General features: G+C 43.9%; 1 protein-coding gene and 1 long non-coding RNA gene across 11 annotated transcripts in view; one reads left to right on the plus strand and one right to left on the minus strand.

The window, feature by feature from the left end:
- The window catches only part of TRPM3 (transient receptor potential cation channel subfamily M member 3), a 489,615-nt gene that overhangs the window by 382,751 nt on the left and 88,406 nt on the right, over nucleotides 1–18,458 (plus strand). For all 10 annotated transcript variants that reach the window (XM_059143480.1, XM_059143482.1, XM_059143481.1 and 7 more), the window contains 3 exons: nucleotides 8,838–8,938; nucleotides 10,348–10,482; nucleotides 14,503–14,553. In XM_059143480.1, the coding sequence (XP_058999463.1) occupies nucleotides 8,838–8,938; nucleotides 10,348–10,482; nucleotides 14,503–14,553 (287 nt within the window). The remainder of the gene's footprint in view (nucleotides 1–8,837; nucleotides 8,939–10,347; nucleotides 10,483–14,502; nucleotides 14,554–18,458) is intronic.
- LOC131813205 (uncharacterized) overlaps nucleotides 1–18,458 on the minus strand; it is a 51,973-nt gene that overhangs the window by 32,931 nt on the left and 584 nt on the right. The gene's annotated exons all lie outside the window — the stretch shown is intronic.

Consider the following 18,458-nt stretch of genomic DNA (forward strand, 5'->3'; position numbering starts at 1 on the left):
TTACTGACATACCCCTCTGCATTCTCAGTATTTCAATTAGAGGAACACTACTAATGAAAAGATCTGATCAAAAACACTCTCCTACCTACAGAATCCTTCAGGATGTCCAGGGCAAGCATGGCAACACAAATTCATCAGTTTCTTCTCTAGAAAGCTTCAAAAAGTAATAATGGAAAGGAAGAGAAAAAGCAGGCAAACTATTTTTGGTCAACACTGGGAAATATTCCAAAATATATGTAAATGCAAGAGCTCTGTGGGAGGAAAGAGTAAAAGCTGAGGAGAGAGGAGCTAGCAGCGGCAATCCTCAGAAAGCCCTGAAATGAAATTCCTAGATGCCAGGATGGCCTAAGGTGCAATGTTCTCTCCTTTGCCTGGAACAGCATGCGCGAGACCAAGAGTGAGTTCTGTGGCGACCCCTGACCTCAAATTTATACCTAGAAATAGAGGCAGTAAGCCGCACATAGAATTATGCAGAGAAGTCCTACTTGCAGCAAGGAGGTTATCTTTGTGGGAGCTGAGATGAAAGCCTTCCAGTCATGAATAATAACTAGCCTGGAATGCTACCCTGGGCCCATTATAACCCAGCTCACTAGATGATAAATAATAAAAAAGCAATTAGCATATAGATACATTCTAAAAAAAAAAATAACAAAAGGGCAAAATGTGTGCACAGAAGAATACTCTATAAAAATGTTTCCAGAGAACAGATGAACATTATAAATAAATATTTTACCGTGAACTTTTAAAAAAATTAAATCTCAATGAAGCACTTTATCCATGAAGTAATACTTCCAAGTCGGAATGCCAAAATCCAGGTAAGAGTAGGTGAGGCAACAGGAGGGGATGAAATGTGCGTAGTGCTCAGGAGTGAAATTGAGGGGGAAGTGAAGTCGGCACAAAATTGCAGACCTGAGACCGGGTGCAAGGTCAGATATGCATGATGAAAAACTTAGTGCAGGACACAGAGGATAGAAATGAGGAAAGTGGACAGAAATGAAATGGAAAGGAAATAAAGAGTTCATTAGGATTAAGGAGAAATTATAGAAGACTGAAAATGGAGATCCAACATAAGCAGAACTGGTGTCTCCAAAGAAGAAGACAAAGTAACAGATCAGAACACACAATTTAAGAATTTTATCATCAAACATGTTTTGAAACTTCGATCTACATATTGAAAGGGCCACCTGTGCAGGTTAAACTGATTCAGAATCCTCAACACCTAGAAAATTCCTAATGAAGTTACTGGACCTCCAAGAAAAATAGAGACTCCTTTGGGCCCCCATGCAAAATGAGCAAGTCTTTCATGAGATTAAAAAATCAGGTTGGCTACAAACCTCCTTACAGTAACAGTCAACGCCAGGAGATAATAGAGCAGATTTTAAATTGAGCCAATGTCATTCAACTCTGAAGACTACTTAAAAAAAAAAAAAAGCAGTTTAGAACATTCTAGAACTCAGACAATATTGTTCCCACGATTTCCCCTCAGAAAACTTACTAGAGAAGATGCAGCCTACTGACCAAGAGACGCTTGGGTACATTCTGGCAAAATTACCAATTGTAAGCATTGATGCTAGAATCTAACAGAACTAAGATAAAAACAAAAATGGGACTTTGAGTAACAGGAAGGAATTTAAGTATTTCCTGCCTTCCAAGGTAGAAATAACACAACAACAAAAAGAAATTAAGAGGAGGAAGGATGGAGGTAGAGGTGGGGTAGGCTCTTCGAATCTTTATAACATCTACACATTCTGCCTCCTAAAATAGGAATATAATTTAAGATGGACAATTCAAATATTAGTAATGGAAATGTAAGCACATTTACCAGAACCCAGTAAAACACTAAAAATATAATGGTATATTCTAAAATCAAAAGGGAGAGGAGAGAAAAAGGAGAAAGAGTATAGGCAGAAGATCAATCATTGCTCATGGAAGTAATGAGTGTTGCCTAAAGAGATAGGATTAGGAGTCCCTCCCCAGACCAACTGAATCAGAGTCGCCATTTAAGCAAGATTCCCAGGTGAGTCATATGCACATTAAAGTTTGAGGATTCTACTCTGCGCTACAGCCAACGTAAAATACTCCTGCTTTCTCAACTCCATTTTGCCTTATCTTGATGTTTTACCTTCAATAGTATTGTTAATGGCTAATAGTGTTTTCTTCTCTTATAACAAATTCCCTCAAACTTAGTACCTTAAAACAAAAAAATCCATTCTCTTATAATTTTGGAGGCTTGAAGTCTAAAATTAAGTTATCAGCAGGGTTATGTTCCTTCTGAAAGCTTCAGGGGAGAATCACTTCTTTGTCTTTTTCAGCTGTCGGAGGCTGTTCGCAATCCTTGACTTGTGGCTCTTTGCTTGTCTTGGTCCAACCGATGCCTTCATCTTCACATGCCCTAGGACGGCTTTGAATCCCTTGTCTCCCTCTCATAAGGACTCTTGTAATTACATCACATTGAGCTCACCAGATAAGCCAGTATAACCTCCTCGTCTCAAAATTCTTAATTTAATTGCATTTACAAAGTCCCTCCGCCATATGAAGGAACATCTTCCCTGGTTCCTGGGATTGGGACACGCACAACTTTGAGGGGCAGAGGCATCGTTCAGCTTACCACATAGTCCATGTGTTCAAATCTCCACCATCCTTCCCTGCTAGAATCAAAGTCTTCTTTCCTCCTCAAAGTGATACAGCTGACAAGGAAGCCTTCTGGGCTTAGGCATGTCACTGCTATAGCACTTAACCACTTTGTTCTTTGACAGAGTGATTTGTAGACTTGTCCTAGCTCTCCCTCTATCCCATCCCATCTCCATTCTTTTTTTTTTTTTTTAAGATTTTATTTATTTATTTGACAGAGAGAGCACAAGCAGAGGGAACAGCAGGCAGAGGGAGAGGCAGGCTCCCTAGTGGGCAAGGAACCCAGTGTGAGGCTTGATCCCAAAACCCTGGGATCGTGACCGAGCCTAAGGCAGATGCTCAACCAACTGAGCCACCCAGGCGTCCTACCGCCTCCATTCTTATTAGACTGCATTTTTCTTGAGGGAAGAGATTGCAGATATGCTGCTGTTCTCACACTCTTCTAAAGGTGCACACATTAACATGGCCAGACTTCTTTTTTTTTTTTTTTTAAAGATTTTATTTATTTATTTGACAGAGAGAAATTACAAATACAGTGAGAGGCAGGCAGAGAGAGAGAGAGAAGGAAGCAGGCTCCCTGCTGAGCAGATAGCCCGATGTGGGACTCGATCCCAGGACCCTGAGATCATGACCTGAGCCGAAGGCAGCAGCTTAACCCACTGAGCCACCCAGGCGCCCCATCATGGCCAGACTTCTTAATTGCCAAATCCAGCGCACACTTCGAGGTTCATTCATTCATTCACCAAATGCTTATTGAGCACCCATGATGTGCCAAGCACTGTTCTGAACTCTCAGAATACAACAGTGAGTAAAGTGGACAACGCCTTACCCCCTTGAGGTTTACACTTCAGAGAAGGAAGCAAATAATAAACTAATAGATTCATAACCTGGCCCCTTGTAATATAAAGAGTTGTAATGAAGGAAAGTGATTGGGGCACCTGGATGGCACAGTTGGTTAAGCATCCAACTCTTGATTTTGGCTCAGGTCATGATCTTGGGGTCCTGGGATCTAGCCCCAGCACCGAGGGCTCTGTGCTAGATGTGGAACCTGCTTGAGATTCTGTCTCTCCCTCTCCATCTGCCCCTTCCCCCCACCTCACTCCAGCTCTCTCTCTTTCTAAAATAAATAATCTTGAAGAAGAAGAAGAAGAAGAAGAAGAAAGAGGAGAAGGAGAAGGAGAAGGAGAAGAAGGAGAAGAAGAAGGAAAGCCTACCTTTTTTACTTGCCCTCGTTGCAGCTTTTGACCTAATGACCACCCCCTCTTTCTGAAAAGTCTCTCTTCCCAAAGGTTAGGGCACCCTGATCTCCAGGTTCTCTTCCCATCTCCCTGTTTTCTGTATGTGTTCGTGTGTGACTGCTTTCTAAGGACTTGCCTTACCTCCACAGCTATTAAATGTCGGTGGTATCCCGTGATCCATTCTCCAGTGATCCATTCTCCGGTGATCTGTTCTCCGGTGATCCATTCTCCGGTGATCCGTTCTCTGCTCTCTCCCTCTCACCTTCATGCTAATGTTTTCCACATCTCTGTCTCCACGCTCACCCTTTCTCTGCCCCGCATCTCCATATCCAATGGCCTCTGGTCATTCCCACCCAGATGGATATACCTCAGGCATTTTTAGGCTCAGTATGTTCAAGGACGCCATTTTGCTGTCCCCCCCAAAGCCTGTTTTTATCTTGCATTGCCAATCTCAGTTGGTTATTATGTACCTGGGCTCCCAAGCTAGGGTTAGGAGACCACTTCTGACTTCTCTTGTGCCCTCCTTTAAATCTCTTACCCAAAGCTATCAATTGTGCTTTCTAAAGATCCCTCCACCCCAGCTGCTCCTGCCAGTCATGGCCCCTTTCCTACAATACAGCAAAACATTCCTTATTGCTCCAGTCCAGTGTCCCTTCCAGTCTACCCACCACACAGCTGCCAAAGGGATTTTTTCCAAGACATGCATGTGACTGCATTATTTCTGAAAGGAGGTGTTCCGGCGGTTTCCCTGCATCTTCAGAATAAAGGGAAACTCCTCCAATGTCATGTACAAATTCTTCCATTTTGGTTTCATCTTTGCTTCTAACGCTCCCTCAGTGTCTTCCCATGAATTTCCCAAACTCGCAGGTATTTAACTCTCCCAATCCTTGGTTGGGCTGTTCCTTTTGGCTACAATGCCCTTCTTCGTCTCATTTGTCTAGTGAAGTAATCCTTCCCTGAAAACCATTATCTATGCACTTAAAGTTTCCCTGACCTCCTGCAGAAAGAGGAAATACTAAAACTCTTATTTTTTTTTTTAAATGTCTTATACCGACTTGCATTCATTCCCACATCAGGGGCTTTGTATCTGATGTTCCCTCTTTCTAGAATGTTCCCCCCCACTCCCACACCCTACACACTTCTTCACATGATGCCTTTTCCTCATCATTTAGATCCCAGTCACTCTCAGGGAGGTCTCCTGTCCATTCATCCTAACAGAACAACTCCACTCCCATCTGGGTCATCAACAGAACAACCATGAAGCCAGCACTTTAAAAGGCCTTCTCCATGCCCAGCTGGGGTCTGGCATCAGCCAAGGCCACAGTGTCATACGGATGGTGTATCCTTAGCCCAGACCAGGATCCTCTTGGATCCCCAGCCCCTTTTCAATACTGCGGGGCCTTTATCTAACCCTCTCTTTCCCTCCCAGGGCCAACCAGATGCCCCAAAGGACACCCACACTTGTATCCATGAGGTTATCCAAGGGCTTCATGTGAGACCGGAGAGCCAGGGTGGTGCTGCCACACTGACTTGGAGTGACTCAAAGTGTCCCCAGACACAGGTCCCACATCTCCCGGCAATGACTCTGCTCCTTCACAGCACTTACACAATCAGAAAGTACACAGTTCCTCTGTTTGTTTATTCCTTTACTTTCTGAGCGCTGCCCCCTCCATGGGTAGAAGTAAGTAGTAAGCCCTGTGCAGAGTGACCTTAGCGGCCTTCCTCCCCATTGGATGGATGGTCAACGTTCAAATAGTTCCTGCCATAGACGGTATTCAGTGTCTGTCAAGCAGATAAATGAATGACTGCCTGAGATGATGCAGTTACTTACAGACCTAGCTCTTCCTCTAGAATGGAAGCTCTCCAGACAATGAACTCTGCCTTCCTCGCCTTGGTCCTCAGACGGGCATAGTGCCTGCCCTAAGAGAAGGCATGAAATCTGGATTTGTTTAATGTGGAAATAAGTGAATAACCAGGGGAGTAAGTGAATGAATATATACCATCTAGACTCAAGGTTCTTCCCCCTGTCTCCATGATTCTAATGTCAAGACAAGGTTGAGGACCTCTTGTTCTTAAAAGTTCTTGGGGAGCTTTTTAAAAACTGCAGTGCCCAGGACCAATGAAACCAGAATCTCCGGGAGGGCTCCCAAGCATGCGTCTACGTCAAGGTCTCCGGGCAATTCCAGCGTGTAGCTACCGTGCCGCGTAGGCTGACCAGTACTGGCAGGTCTCCAAGGATGTGTAAATTTCAGTGCTAACAGCCTGACTCCTGGGCAGCTGGGATGGTTGGTCACCCAAGTTGAGAACCTCGGATCCAGACTGTCACCCAGGATCTCTTCGGAGTGATGTATTTTCAATTTTTGAGAAGTCAAGACTCATTGGCTTTGTGATTTTCCTTGACACTTAAGTGATTACATTCAGGTAGCTCACATTGACCCCAAGAGCTGCTTCCTCCTGGGTTCTTGTTCAGACTTGTGCTGCTACCGTTGACAGGGTGACATACAAATGTGTGGCATACAAATGGAAAGGGAATGATTAGACCATTACAGCAGGTCCGCAAGGACCAAGGGAGCAAAGTATTAAGTGCTACCTTTCCAGACGCATGCGCAGTGAGCCTGCACTTTCTTTCCTCTCAAGTGATGACGGTACACTTCGACGCGTTTCTACTTCTCACTTGTTTCCACCAGTTACTCTGGGTGTTAGTTTGCAGTTTCTGATGTTATCACCTGAGGTGATAAATAATTTTTAATCGAAAAATCCCTGTGGAAACTGAATTAATGCTCATCATCCCAAACATTAATTTACTACAAGTATGTGGTTTATACCGAACCCATTCATGTGTAGACACGGGAATCAAAACACCCTTTGCCCTGGGAAGACTAAGTGGCCCACCGGGCTCTAGGGTCTTTGTTATTCAAATGAAGGTCTCGGATCCTCCTTTTACCAGCACCGCCTGGGAGACCAGAAATGCAGAGACTCGGTCCACGGGGACCCACTAAATCTGATGCTCAGGAGGTAGGGCCCATCTCTCTAGGTTATTCCTGTGCTCAAATTTGAGACGTGCTGTTTAGAGAACATTTTGCTCACCCGATTCTTAACTTCACTATCTCAGAATGAAGAGGAGGGAAGAGGCGAGGGGAGGCAGCAGACAGAATCACGCAGCGCACTGGTTCCCAAGCTCAGGGGCACGTTGAAAACGCCTGGAGATGTTTGAAACTATCAGAGCCTGGCTCCCAGCCCAAGCAAGGGGATGTGGTTGTTTTGGGGGTGCAGCCTGGGCATAGGGATGTTTTAAAAGCTTCCCCCATGATTCTAATGGGCAGCAGACTTTGAGAACCCCTGTTTCATCACCAGCAACCCTCTCTGCAGCTCATTGCTTCGAGCCTCCACTGCTGAAGAATCCAGAAAAATGGGTCATACTAACATTTGCAAGCTCTCCTTCCCTCATCAGAATCACCAGGAGTAAAACAAAGGAAAACTCACTGGGGCCCAATCTCACCTCTGGCATGATAAGTGCTTTTTCTGTTCACCTTCTGTTAGTAGCTATTTGCTTTTTAACCTCTCTGAACCTCAGTATCTTCATCTGTCAAACAGAGACCAGAAGACCCATTTCCCAGGATTATTTGGGACATTACCTACAATAGCATGTGCAAGTGCCTAATATGTTGTCTAGCACGTAGCAGATGTCCAAAACCTCTGAGGCAAGAGTGCAGTCTCTGAACCCTGCACCCCTGCTGGTGGGACCACTGGCAGCATGATGTCAGACACATATTTAGGGAAGGGTCCTGGTCAGGGTACCAAGGCTGTTAACTGCAAAAACCCTGCTCACATGTGAATTCATGTGTATGATCGCATTCCAGGCCCCCATCCCAGCCAGTAAATAGGATCATTCTTATTATCCCATTTCACAAGGTGATAGAACAGTGGTGCAGAGAGGACCAAAGTCACACAGCTGTAAAATGGCAGACGCGGGGCCGCTGACTGTAGCCCAGCGTTCTCCCACCTGCTCTTCTCAGCCTCACACCCAGCTGCTTGGCAGCTGCATTGATCTAGACCAGCCCTGTTCCAGCAGAACTTTCGGGGATGGTGGAGCTATTTTGAATCTGCACTCTCCAATCCAAAGGCCACCAGCCACATCTGGCTCCTGAGCATTTGAAAAGTGGCTAGTGTGACTGAAGCATTAAAAGTTTTGTTTTAATTTGAATGAACTTAGATTTAAATAGCCACTGGTGGACGGCACCCATCTAGCCACGGAGTCTGGAGAATAATGGGAAACTGAAGGTTTATTTCAGTGGCTTCTACCCACCAATCAAAGAAAACCTAAGCTGCTTGTTTGCAGCTTTCTCTTAAAAGATTTTAACTTTTATTTCAGTAGAGTGGCCAAGTTGGCCCACTCGTGGTAGCCCTGTGCAACATACAATCAGAACAATGCTTCATTCACACCAGCGATCAGCCACGGAAAGAGACGCAAGTTACAGAGCACTGCTTCCCAAACCTGAATGTGTGCATGAGTCATCTGAGACCTTGTTAAAATATAGCTTCTCATTTAAAAGACCTAGGGTGGGCCCTGAGGGTCTGCATTTCTAGCAGGTGCCCAGGTGCTGCGGCTTCAGCTCCATGGGCCACACGCGGACTAGCAAGGGTGTTGAGCAGTGGTCGTCAGTGAGCTGATCTTGTCTCTTTCCTGCTCCCTGGAGGCATCTGGCAGTGTCTGGAGACATTCTGGATTGTCATGACTGGGGTGCAGGGGTCATGGGCATCTACTTGGTTGGATGCAGAAATGCTGCTCAGTGACCTACCATGTGCAGGACAGTCCCCACGGGGAAGAATCATCCTGCCCCCAAATGCCCAGAGTGCCCCATATGACAACCCTGTTGTCCAGCCGAGTCGACCGTTCCAGGTCTTCGTGGTATGATAACTGATCGTTCCTTTCTCTCTCCCACCCTTTTCTCTTCCTTGTCTGCCCAGGAGCAAATGCCTCGGCCCCCGACCAGCTGAGCTTAGCTCTAGCCTGGAACAGAGTGGACATCGCTCGCAGCCAGATCTTTATTTATGGGCAGCAGTGGCCGGTAGAGTATATGTCACCACCCCTGCAAAGCCCACTTGTTTGGGCAACGGTATTTGCTTGGGAGCGGCTCGGAGAAACTGCGGCCTGTTCTCTAGGATGCAAATGTTCCCTCCCTCGCGGCCATCCTCAGGCTCCGCCCCTTTCTCATATTTAGGAAAACACTGCCACCTGGTGGACGACGCGACAAAGCACAACTGCAAACGTTCCAGACGGTTCCCATCTCGGTGCGGGGTGGGGCGGGGGTGGGGGGCTCTGATGGCAACCTTCAGCTGCAAATAATGCCATTTCTTCCATATATCCGAGAAAACATATAAGGCCAAAACGTGTTCGTTAAAATGACGGAAGGCGTGGAACTAGCAGGTGGTTTCTGGTTGTCTCTGAGGTTGCCACTCCGCAGCAGCGGCGCCCCGTGATACAGCGTATGGCTCGGTCACACCTCCAGACGCAGGATTAGCAAGCTCCCGCGTGCAGGTGCCATCTGGTCCTGGTGGCTGAGCACAGGTCCTCCCTATTCCCGAGCACCACTCAGAGGGAACCAAAGCTTTATGTAACTGTTCTTGGTTCGTTTCCCTCAACGGACACTACCAAAAATAAAAACTTGGAAAATTGGCTATTGGGTGGTTGGTGTTTGGATCCCAGGGAGGCAGCCGGCAGTCTGAGATCTGACTTTAATGCTGGAATAACTGAGCGGCAATACCCTCACGGATGGGTCTTCTTTAACCCTGTCTTGCCCCCAGAGAGCTGCTGCCTGGCCGTGACCCTGTCTTTATTTAGTGCCACTAGTGGATTCCTAGCGTGGAAAGATTTGTCAAGGAGTCTGGACACCAGGAGGTTTTTGTGAAATGATTTGAATAAAACCTTGAATAAAACCCTGAGTAGACAGACTCAAGGACCTGAATAGTTGCTAAGTCTCTGCGCGGAAATGAGTGAGGCAGAAACAAGGTAGTCTAACAATTAAAATAAAGAAAGGCCTACTTTCTGATCTGTTCGCTAGGGTCCCTCTTTTCAAGGTAGCCAGGGGTCTAATTCAGAGCCTCAGGAAGAAAAGGAGGACAGCAAAGCAGCCACTTTGGTGCTTCACTAGTATTACAGGAAATTTGGTCAGAGAATACACGGGAAATTCTTATAGATCCTGTGTCTTCTTGGGACCCAGAAGAGAAAAAGAGTCAGAGAGGAAATAGCTTTGGAACTAGAAAAGTTTGAATTCTGTTTGCAAAGACAGATCCCACAACACAAGAGAGATTATGGCTGTGCCAAAAGTGGAGCTGGGAACAGTCTTGTTCGCATGTTCTTGGATGTGCTGAAGGTTTACCAGATGTCAAAGGCATCCATTCTAAAGTGTTCAGGTGAACACCAAGGAACTGCATCCCTAGAGCCTGGGGCAGACTAACTCAATGACTTGATTTGCAGGTGGGGTCTTTGGAGCAAGCCATGTTGGATGCCCTAGTTCTGGACAGAGTGGATTTTGTGAAATTACTCATAGAGAATGGAGTAAGCATGCACCGTTTTCTCACCATCTCCAGACTAGAGGAATTGTACAATACGGTAGGGCCGAGCTAAGGCACTTTTTATTTTCTCTGTGTTTTTTCGTTTTGCCTTCTCCTGCCCCCCACATGCCTGTGAGTTTCTCCTCTCCCTTCCAAATGCATGGATCATTTTTCAAATATGCTCCCTTAGACCTGTAGACAACAATGCCAAGTCACTAAGATTCCGCTTGTTTTAACTGCTCAGTTGTCAGCATCCAAAGCAGAAAGTTATGGGATCACACCAAACGCTAACATTCTCAGATTCTTACACAAACCCACAAGGCTCTGAAAATTAGAACCCAGTTTATGCTGTAAGCCCAGAAGGCGTTTGAGGCAATCAGCAGAGGGCAATTGATTTAACTCAAAGCATCATAGGAGACTGATCAACTATCCCACACCATCTTGTTATCCTCAAAGCTATGAGATTCATTCCCTTTCCTCTATAGTGGAATAAAATGTAAAATACCTCTTGTTTGGAGTTACCACAAAATATTGTTTGCATTATTTTATAATAATTTGCTACTTCATTAACTAGGAATACCAAGGAGTGATCATAAAGAAAAACTACTATTTAGGGAAGTTGTTTGTAGTATTCAGTGAGCTAAGTGCTTTGGCTCTGAGCTGATATGCACTAAAATCCAAAGAAGGTTAAAGAGCAGATGTTGGAAACTTCAAGAGGGTACAGGACACTTGGAGAGTACAGTTCAGGAAGGTTAAGAAAAACTTTCTTCCCAAAGGTTCTGGACCTGCCTGAATAGCTTTTGCTGCTTGTTCTTTTGCCATAAAGGCAAATTCCTTTGGATCTCCAGGAGACTTATAATGTGGTTTATGCTTACATAAACAACATTACTACATTTCCCATATACTCTTTCAATCCAGCATTGATTAATATTTTGGGGAAGTAATTCCTATGATACATTAGAAGCAATATTAAATATGTAAGAATTCTTGATCAAGGTTGATAAACTTTTACTTGGAATATTAAAAGAAAGAGAGGTATTGTTTTCCTCCATTTTATAGATAAGAAAACTGAGGCTAAGAAGTGAATTGGTTCATTTAAGGTTACAAAACTCCTAAGAAAGAAGAAAGCCAGTACTGAACCAATACTTCTGTCTTCGAGGTTATTCTTCCCCTCATTTATCACTGCTTCTCTGTCCTACCACCCACAGCTCTAATGAGATGGAGCTTGTTGACCTCTCTCCAGCCAGCGGAGGGTGTTAGGTGATACTGCACTGGCTCTATCTCCTTCTTGCTACTGGAACTAGAAAACAGTTTAGCAGAGCGGCTCCAGGTTTCTGTTTTCTCTGCAGATTTTTCTTGATTCTGCATAGTGAGACTTTCAGTAAGAATAATAGACTGAAATGATCGCATAGGAAATCCCAGTTTCTGTCCCCACCAAAACATCGATAATTAGCCATGGAGAAGTGGATAAATCCCTAGAAACATGCAACTGATCAAATCTGAATCATGAAGAAACAGTAAAATTTGAACAGACCAATAATAAGTAAGGAGATGGAATCAATGATCAAAAACTTCCTGACAAAGAAAAGCCCAGGAGTAGGTGGCTTCACAGGTGAATTCTACCAAATATTTAAAGAATTAACCCCAATTCTTGTCCAATTTTTCAAAAAACTTGAAGATGAGGCAACACTCCCAAACTTATTTAGGAGGCCAGCAATATACTGACACTAAAACAAGATAAGGACACTACAAGAAAATAAAACTATAGGCCCATATCCCTGATAAACATAGGTGCACAAATTCTCAACAAAATAGTAGCAATTGAAATTCACCAGCACTTAAAATGATCATGCACCATGACCAAATGGGATTCCATCCCTAAATGCAAGGATGGTTCAATATATGCAAATCAGTAAATGCACATCACATTAATAGAATGAAAGACAAACATATTATCTCAAGAGAGAGAGAGGCAAGGAAAAACAGGCACCCAGTTTGGAAAGGAAGAAGTAAAATTGTCTTTGCTGATAACATGATTTTGTATACAGAAAATCCTAAAGACTTGACCAAAAAAACAAAAACAAAAATAAAAAACAAAAACAAAACTGTTAGAACTAATAAAAGAACCCAGTAGAGTTTAAAGATACAAAATCAACATACAAAAAAAGCAGTTGCATGTCTATACACTAACAATGAACAATCTGAAAAGAGAATAAGACAGTCCTATTTACAATAGCATCAAAAGCTATAAAATACTTAGAGATAATTTTCACCAAGAAGTAAAAGATCTATAAAGCAACAACTGTAAGACATTGATTAAAGAAATTGAAGAAGGCACAAATAAATGGAAAGATATCCCATGTTCATGGATTCCAAGTGTTAATAATGTTAAATTGTCCATATCACAGAGTCAAAAGCCAAGCAATAAACACATGCATATATCGTCAACTAATATTTGAAAAGGGAGCCAGATATAAAAGTATGTTTTGGAGGAGTCCCAAAATATTTGGGGCTGAAGGGTGGGAAAAATGAGAGATGTTAGCCAAAGGATATAAACTTTCAACTATAAGACAAACGAATTCCACGGATCTAATGTACAGCTTGGAGACTATAGTTAACAACACCACATTGTATTATAATTGAAAGTTGCCATGAGATCAGAGCTTTGATGTTCTCACCATAACAACAACAATGAAATGATAATTGTGTTAGGCGAAGGTGTGTTACCTAACCTTATTGTGATAAATAAATCACATTGTATACCTTCAACTGACACAATGTCTTATTCAATTATATCTCAAAAAAGCCAGGGGGAAAAAAAGAATAATGGGGTTTTCAGTAAAATAAATAAAAAATAAAATAGGACACAGGTGGGGATGGAGGCCGGCATTCTGACTCCAGAGTCTGTGTGTTTAATCCCTATAGCAGACTGCATTCCTCAGTGGAAGAAGCATTCTGGGAAGTGTGTCGCGTGAATGGGCAGGTAGTTGAGGCCATACCCAGGAATCGTCTCCATCCCTAATGTGTTCCCGCACTGCTAAAGGATTTGCCATCACTGTTTGAGAGTCTCCAATAGGGTCACCAGATTTTGCAAATAAAAATACAGGATCCCCAGTTAAATTTGAATCCCAGGTAGATAGTGAGTAATTTCTAATATGAGGTGTCCCGTGAACTATTTGGGATATACTTATACTAAAACACATTTCTCATTTATCTGAAATTTAAATTTAACTGGGCATCCTGTATCCCATCTAGCGTTCCTATTCCCGAAAGATGGCGGGATGGCGAGTCATTTCACATTAGTCTCTCTTTCCCTGCCAAGAGCCTGTGGCTTTTTCTTTAGATGTGAGCAAAATGCTACCAAAGAATCGAATCCAGCCCACTGCCTTTTTTTTTTTTTTAAATACAGTCTGTAAGCTAAAAATGGTTTTTTAAACATTTTTAATGATTGAAAAAATCAGTAGAAGAATGATATTTTGTGACGTATTAAAATTCTATGAAATCTGATTCTCTTTTGGTGTCCGTAAAGATTTATCGATACATGGGCAGGCTCATTTGTTGACATATTGTCTCTGGCTGCTTTTGCACAATGGCAGATTCGAACATGAAAAGTATATGACCTATGAAGTATAAAAGAGTGATTCCTTGGCCATTTACAGAAAATGTTGCCAACGTGTATTGGACAATTTCTCATTCACGATGGGTAACAAGTTGTGATCGGCATGTGCCCAAGCGTATTTCCAAGGCTCTAAATTGGCCCCTTTGTCTCTCCTGCCAACCCCCGCCTCAAAACCAGCCTCTTTAATGATGTTTTGGCCCAGCCATCCACAGCGTTGACAACCTCCTTTACAAAGCTTGAACCTAGACCCTCAACTGCTTTTTCTCGAGGAACCACAATCCAAAAATCTGCCAGCGTGTCTGTTTAGAAAAGACAGGTACAACTGAGCAACTACAACAAGGTTCATCTTAAAGAACTGCCCCTCCTCCGGCCAGAACCCTTCCTTTCCAGAACCTTCTTGCCTTACCGACGAGAGCCCATGACCCGCAAATCCATTTGATTCTTCTTTATTGTTTTCAGAGACATGGGCCCTCAAACACATTGTACCACTTGGTCAGGGATGTCAAAAAGGTAAGGACCCTCCCGACTGAAGGTCGGAGGCCTGTCTTGACTGCTTCCTGTAATTAGAAAGCACCTCTGTTTTGCATGAGCTGCCAGAGCGGTCCTGTCCCCGCGAGCCCCCTCATTTTAGGACGCTGTATGTGTGTGTGTGTGTGCGCGCGCGTGCGTGTGTGTGTGTGTGTGTGTGTGTGTTGCCTTTTAACGATGACATCTCTGCTTACAATGCAGCTGTGGTTTCACCTCCCGCCTCTGTGGTTTTAGATGCTTTCACTGGACATAATGTTTTCGGAAGGCAGAACGCGTCCTGTTGTTGAGAGCTTCGCACCACGCTGGGTGGATTTATGCCACTGCCTGTTTTCTCCCACACGCCCCTTACTGTCTGGGGAGCTAGTTTCCATGTTGTTGGACTAACCTTAGGCAGGATATTCATGTCCTAGCTCCTGAGGCCTTGCGTCACTGTCCCTTCTAACATTATGCAGAGCACAGGCAACATGGCTCAGAAAGTCTTAGAGCATCAGAGACGAAAACATATATGTGCATTCCATTCTGCTAAGACTCGATTTTTTCCAGTAGATTTTTTCATGTTGCCATCTAACTTGATGGTGTGTGTTGGGGGGCAGGGGAGACAAGCAGCGGGAGGTTTGGATCAAGAATTATTCCCATTTTACAGACATAGAGGGTGCGGTTAGGGAAGAGACGGAGTTCAAACTCAGATCCTCTGATTAACAACCATAAAAGAGTGCCAGACCTTTAGTGACGACGAGGTGTGTGGCACTGACCTGAGCCTACTGTACATCGCAGCTCGTTTCATTGTTGTGACAATTCTATGGAGTCGAATTGTTATTTGATCATCATTATTATATAGTATGGTTCCAGTGTATAGATGGGAACAGTGAGAGGCAGGGAAGCTATGTTTAATCTTAGCCAAGGGCTTGGGTTTTGCTCCCTTCGCTCTCTCTCAGAGGTAACTAACTTCATTCTGAAACCTCGACAGCATTCCCTGACACTGGTGTTCTAACTCCAGAGGACGAAATAGATGGGGGTACTTTTCCCACCCCCTGCACACAGAGGCACCCCACTCACCAGACCATAGCAATTCCTCACCAAAGCCCACAAGGACCTACTCCGAGAAGGCTACCAAGTAAGGTCAAAACTAGAGTACGATCCCTCACACGGAGTCATTGTCTAGAACTTCCCTTAGAAGTTTGTTTCCCTTGAAAGGCCAAGTAAATGTCCCGGGGCTGCTGAGAATGTACCTATTAAGTAGCTAGTAATGAGTAAAGGGCACAAAAAAACCCAAACCCAAACCTTCTGCTGGCTCTGAGAGACTTTCCTCTCATCTCCACACAAACTTACTGAAGGGTTTTTCATCTGAGTGAGTGAGCGAAGCCTTCCAAGTGAGAGAAACAGACGCTGCACAATCTCTACCCCCAGTCCAACCAGGTGGTCTTTACCAAGACCACATCTTTCCCTGATTTGCCCCATGTCCAGCCAAAAGCACATCTGCCCCCAACAGAGCCATTTCTCTTATCCTCAAGCCTTCCAATTTTGTGTGATTTTTTTTCTGGCTTAAAATTGCCTGGAAACTAAATAGGGGGAAGGATCTCGAAAGATGAAGTGTACACATCTAACGCATAGTCTCTGCCAAGATATTTGTTGCTCGGGTACCACAAAACATCCTGAGGGTTTTTAAATAGTAAATAAGAGATCTTCCCCTCCCCCACCCCCTAGAGCGAGTCTGGGTCACTGCAGAAATTGTGAGACTTTCCTCAGAGACAGCTCTGCCTTTGTCCCTCAGCCTCAGCCGTAGGGCAATTCGAGCCTTCAGATAGTCACTGATTCCCCTTCTTCCCCGCCGCCCCAGTTTCTCAGTATTTTGCCAGATTTTCTAAGGGATTTTTGCAGTTAGGTTTCATTGAGGACAAATGATCAAAATCCCTCCTGTTAGGTTCCCTTCCTTGCAGGGCTCTGCTTTGCAACACCATTTCCTCCCTTCTGAAATCCCACTCACTGCCTCTCACAGCCGCTCACGTCACTGGCATTAGAAGGCATGTGTTTTTAAGGTAGCGTTTTTTTGTTTTTTTTTTTTTAACTTCTCAGCTAAAGATGTGCTTCAGAAGTAATACAAACTAACAAGAGAGATTCATTTACGTACTGATTCAGTAACTGGAAAAAGTGGTTGCAAATGACCCAGGCTACTTCTGAGCTGGCGTAGGAACCAGTTAAACTTTTACCTGGGAAAAGAGACTGCCAGTCGGGTGGGGAGAAACAGCCTGTGTTTCGTTTCTTTGCTTGGGAAGAGAGAGGGACAGGAAAGCAGACGCTTGTTTACTTCTGTGGACGAGGTGAGCCCCTGACTTCATGAAGAGAAGGGACAACAGTGGCAGCCAGAGGAGGGGAAGTCTCTGCGTTTTGTGTTATATGGATGAAGGGAGCTAAGAATGAGGGGCCTTTGTGTTTTCTTAAGAAGTAAATGAGAGGAGGCTGCCTGGGTGGCTCAGTCGGTTAAGCGTCTGCCTTCAGCTCAGGTCATGATGCCAGGGGCCTGGGATCGAGTCCCGCGTTGGACTCCCTGCTCAGCAGGAAGCCTGCTTCTCCCTCTCCATCTGCCTTTCCTCTCGCTTATGCTCTCTCTTGCTCTCTCTCAAATAAAAAATAATAAAATCTTAAAAGAAAAAAAAGGAGTAAATGAGAGTAGTTAACATCGAAGCGCACCTTCTTCAGATGATTCCAGATGACGTCCAGCCATTTAGGCCAATGCGATACGCAGGGTCTGCAAAAGCTAAGTTTAAAATGCTAAGAAAATCTTGGGCAGGTTAAGCCATTTTCAAAATTGAGGAAGTTGGTAATTAGCATGTGGTTTGTGCTTTAGGATTATGGGACTTTATGTTACCTGTTAATTGATGTGATCTGTGACCAAAAAACTATGAAACAATAAGGGATAAGCCCTGGTGTGAAATGCTACTCCTATGTTAGGAACATAGTTCTGGACCTTAAACATAGTGTTCGATGATATGCCTGGAAAATCAAAAGCAAATAACTCTTAGGAACCCAGGGAGTACATTTAGGAATCACCCAATGGTCCCACGTAACAGCAGGATATCTCCAAGCCCAGCTCTCCTTTGACTTCAACAGAACCACCTTGGAGAACTGACTCTCAAATTATTTGTATCAAGGGAACAGTCTAGGAGCCAGGAGGTAAAAAGCTGGTTATACAGCATCGATCAGAAATTTTAAATGATAGAAGCTAACACACTTCCCAGAACTGCTTTTCTGCATAAATCCATCGGACGCAACAAGGCCACATTAATCCAGAGCAGCCCGAGTCTGTCTGCTTTTCCGCGAAATCTAACTTGCCATTTTTAGAAGCTAACTGTCTGCTCGATTTGTGCCTCTCTGTGTTTTAAAGTACTAGCTTTTCTTTCCTAACTTAAATGTGCTAATACTTTGGATGACCTGTACTATTATTCCCCACAAAGAGAGGGTGATAGTTGAGTATTATATAGAGGTAATTGTGAAATTATGATAGTTTAATGTCACTCACATGGGAATTAAGACCCAGAGCTTTGGCAGAATGAAAGGGTGGGGGAAGCATTTTAGACAGTCTTTGGATAAAGAAAGGACGTTTTCATAATCCCATCTGCCGAATTCATGTAGATTTGCAAAAGAATTTTTATTTTTTAAAAGATTGCCTGGTCTGTAACAAAGCTGAACATTGAGGGAATGTCCTCTTTTCCATAAACTTTGGCCAGAATAGACTTTTGAACACCCTTCCTTGGTAAATTCAATGACCAGCAATCATTTTACACCTTTACATACATCAGAAGGAAACAATCTTCTTTTGAATGCTTGTTATAAGTTTCCACAAAATGTGTTTCCCGAACAGCTGAAATCTGATAGCGATATCACGAGCT

Source organism: Mustela lutreola, chromosome 12, assembly GCF_030435805.1.
Source record: "Mustela lutreola isolate mMusLut2 chromosome 12, mMusLut2.pri, whole genome shotgun sequence".
Taxonomy (NCBI): domain Eukaryota; kingdom Metazoa; phylum Chordata; class Mammalia; order Carnivora; family Mustelidae; genus Mustela; species Mustela lutreola.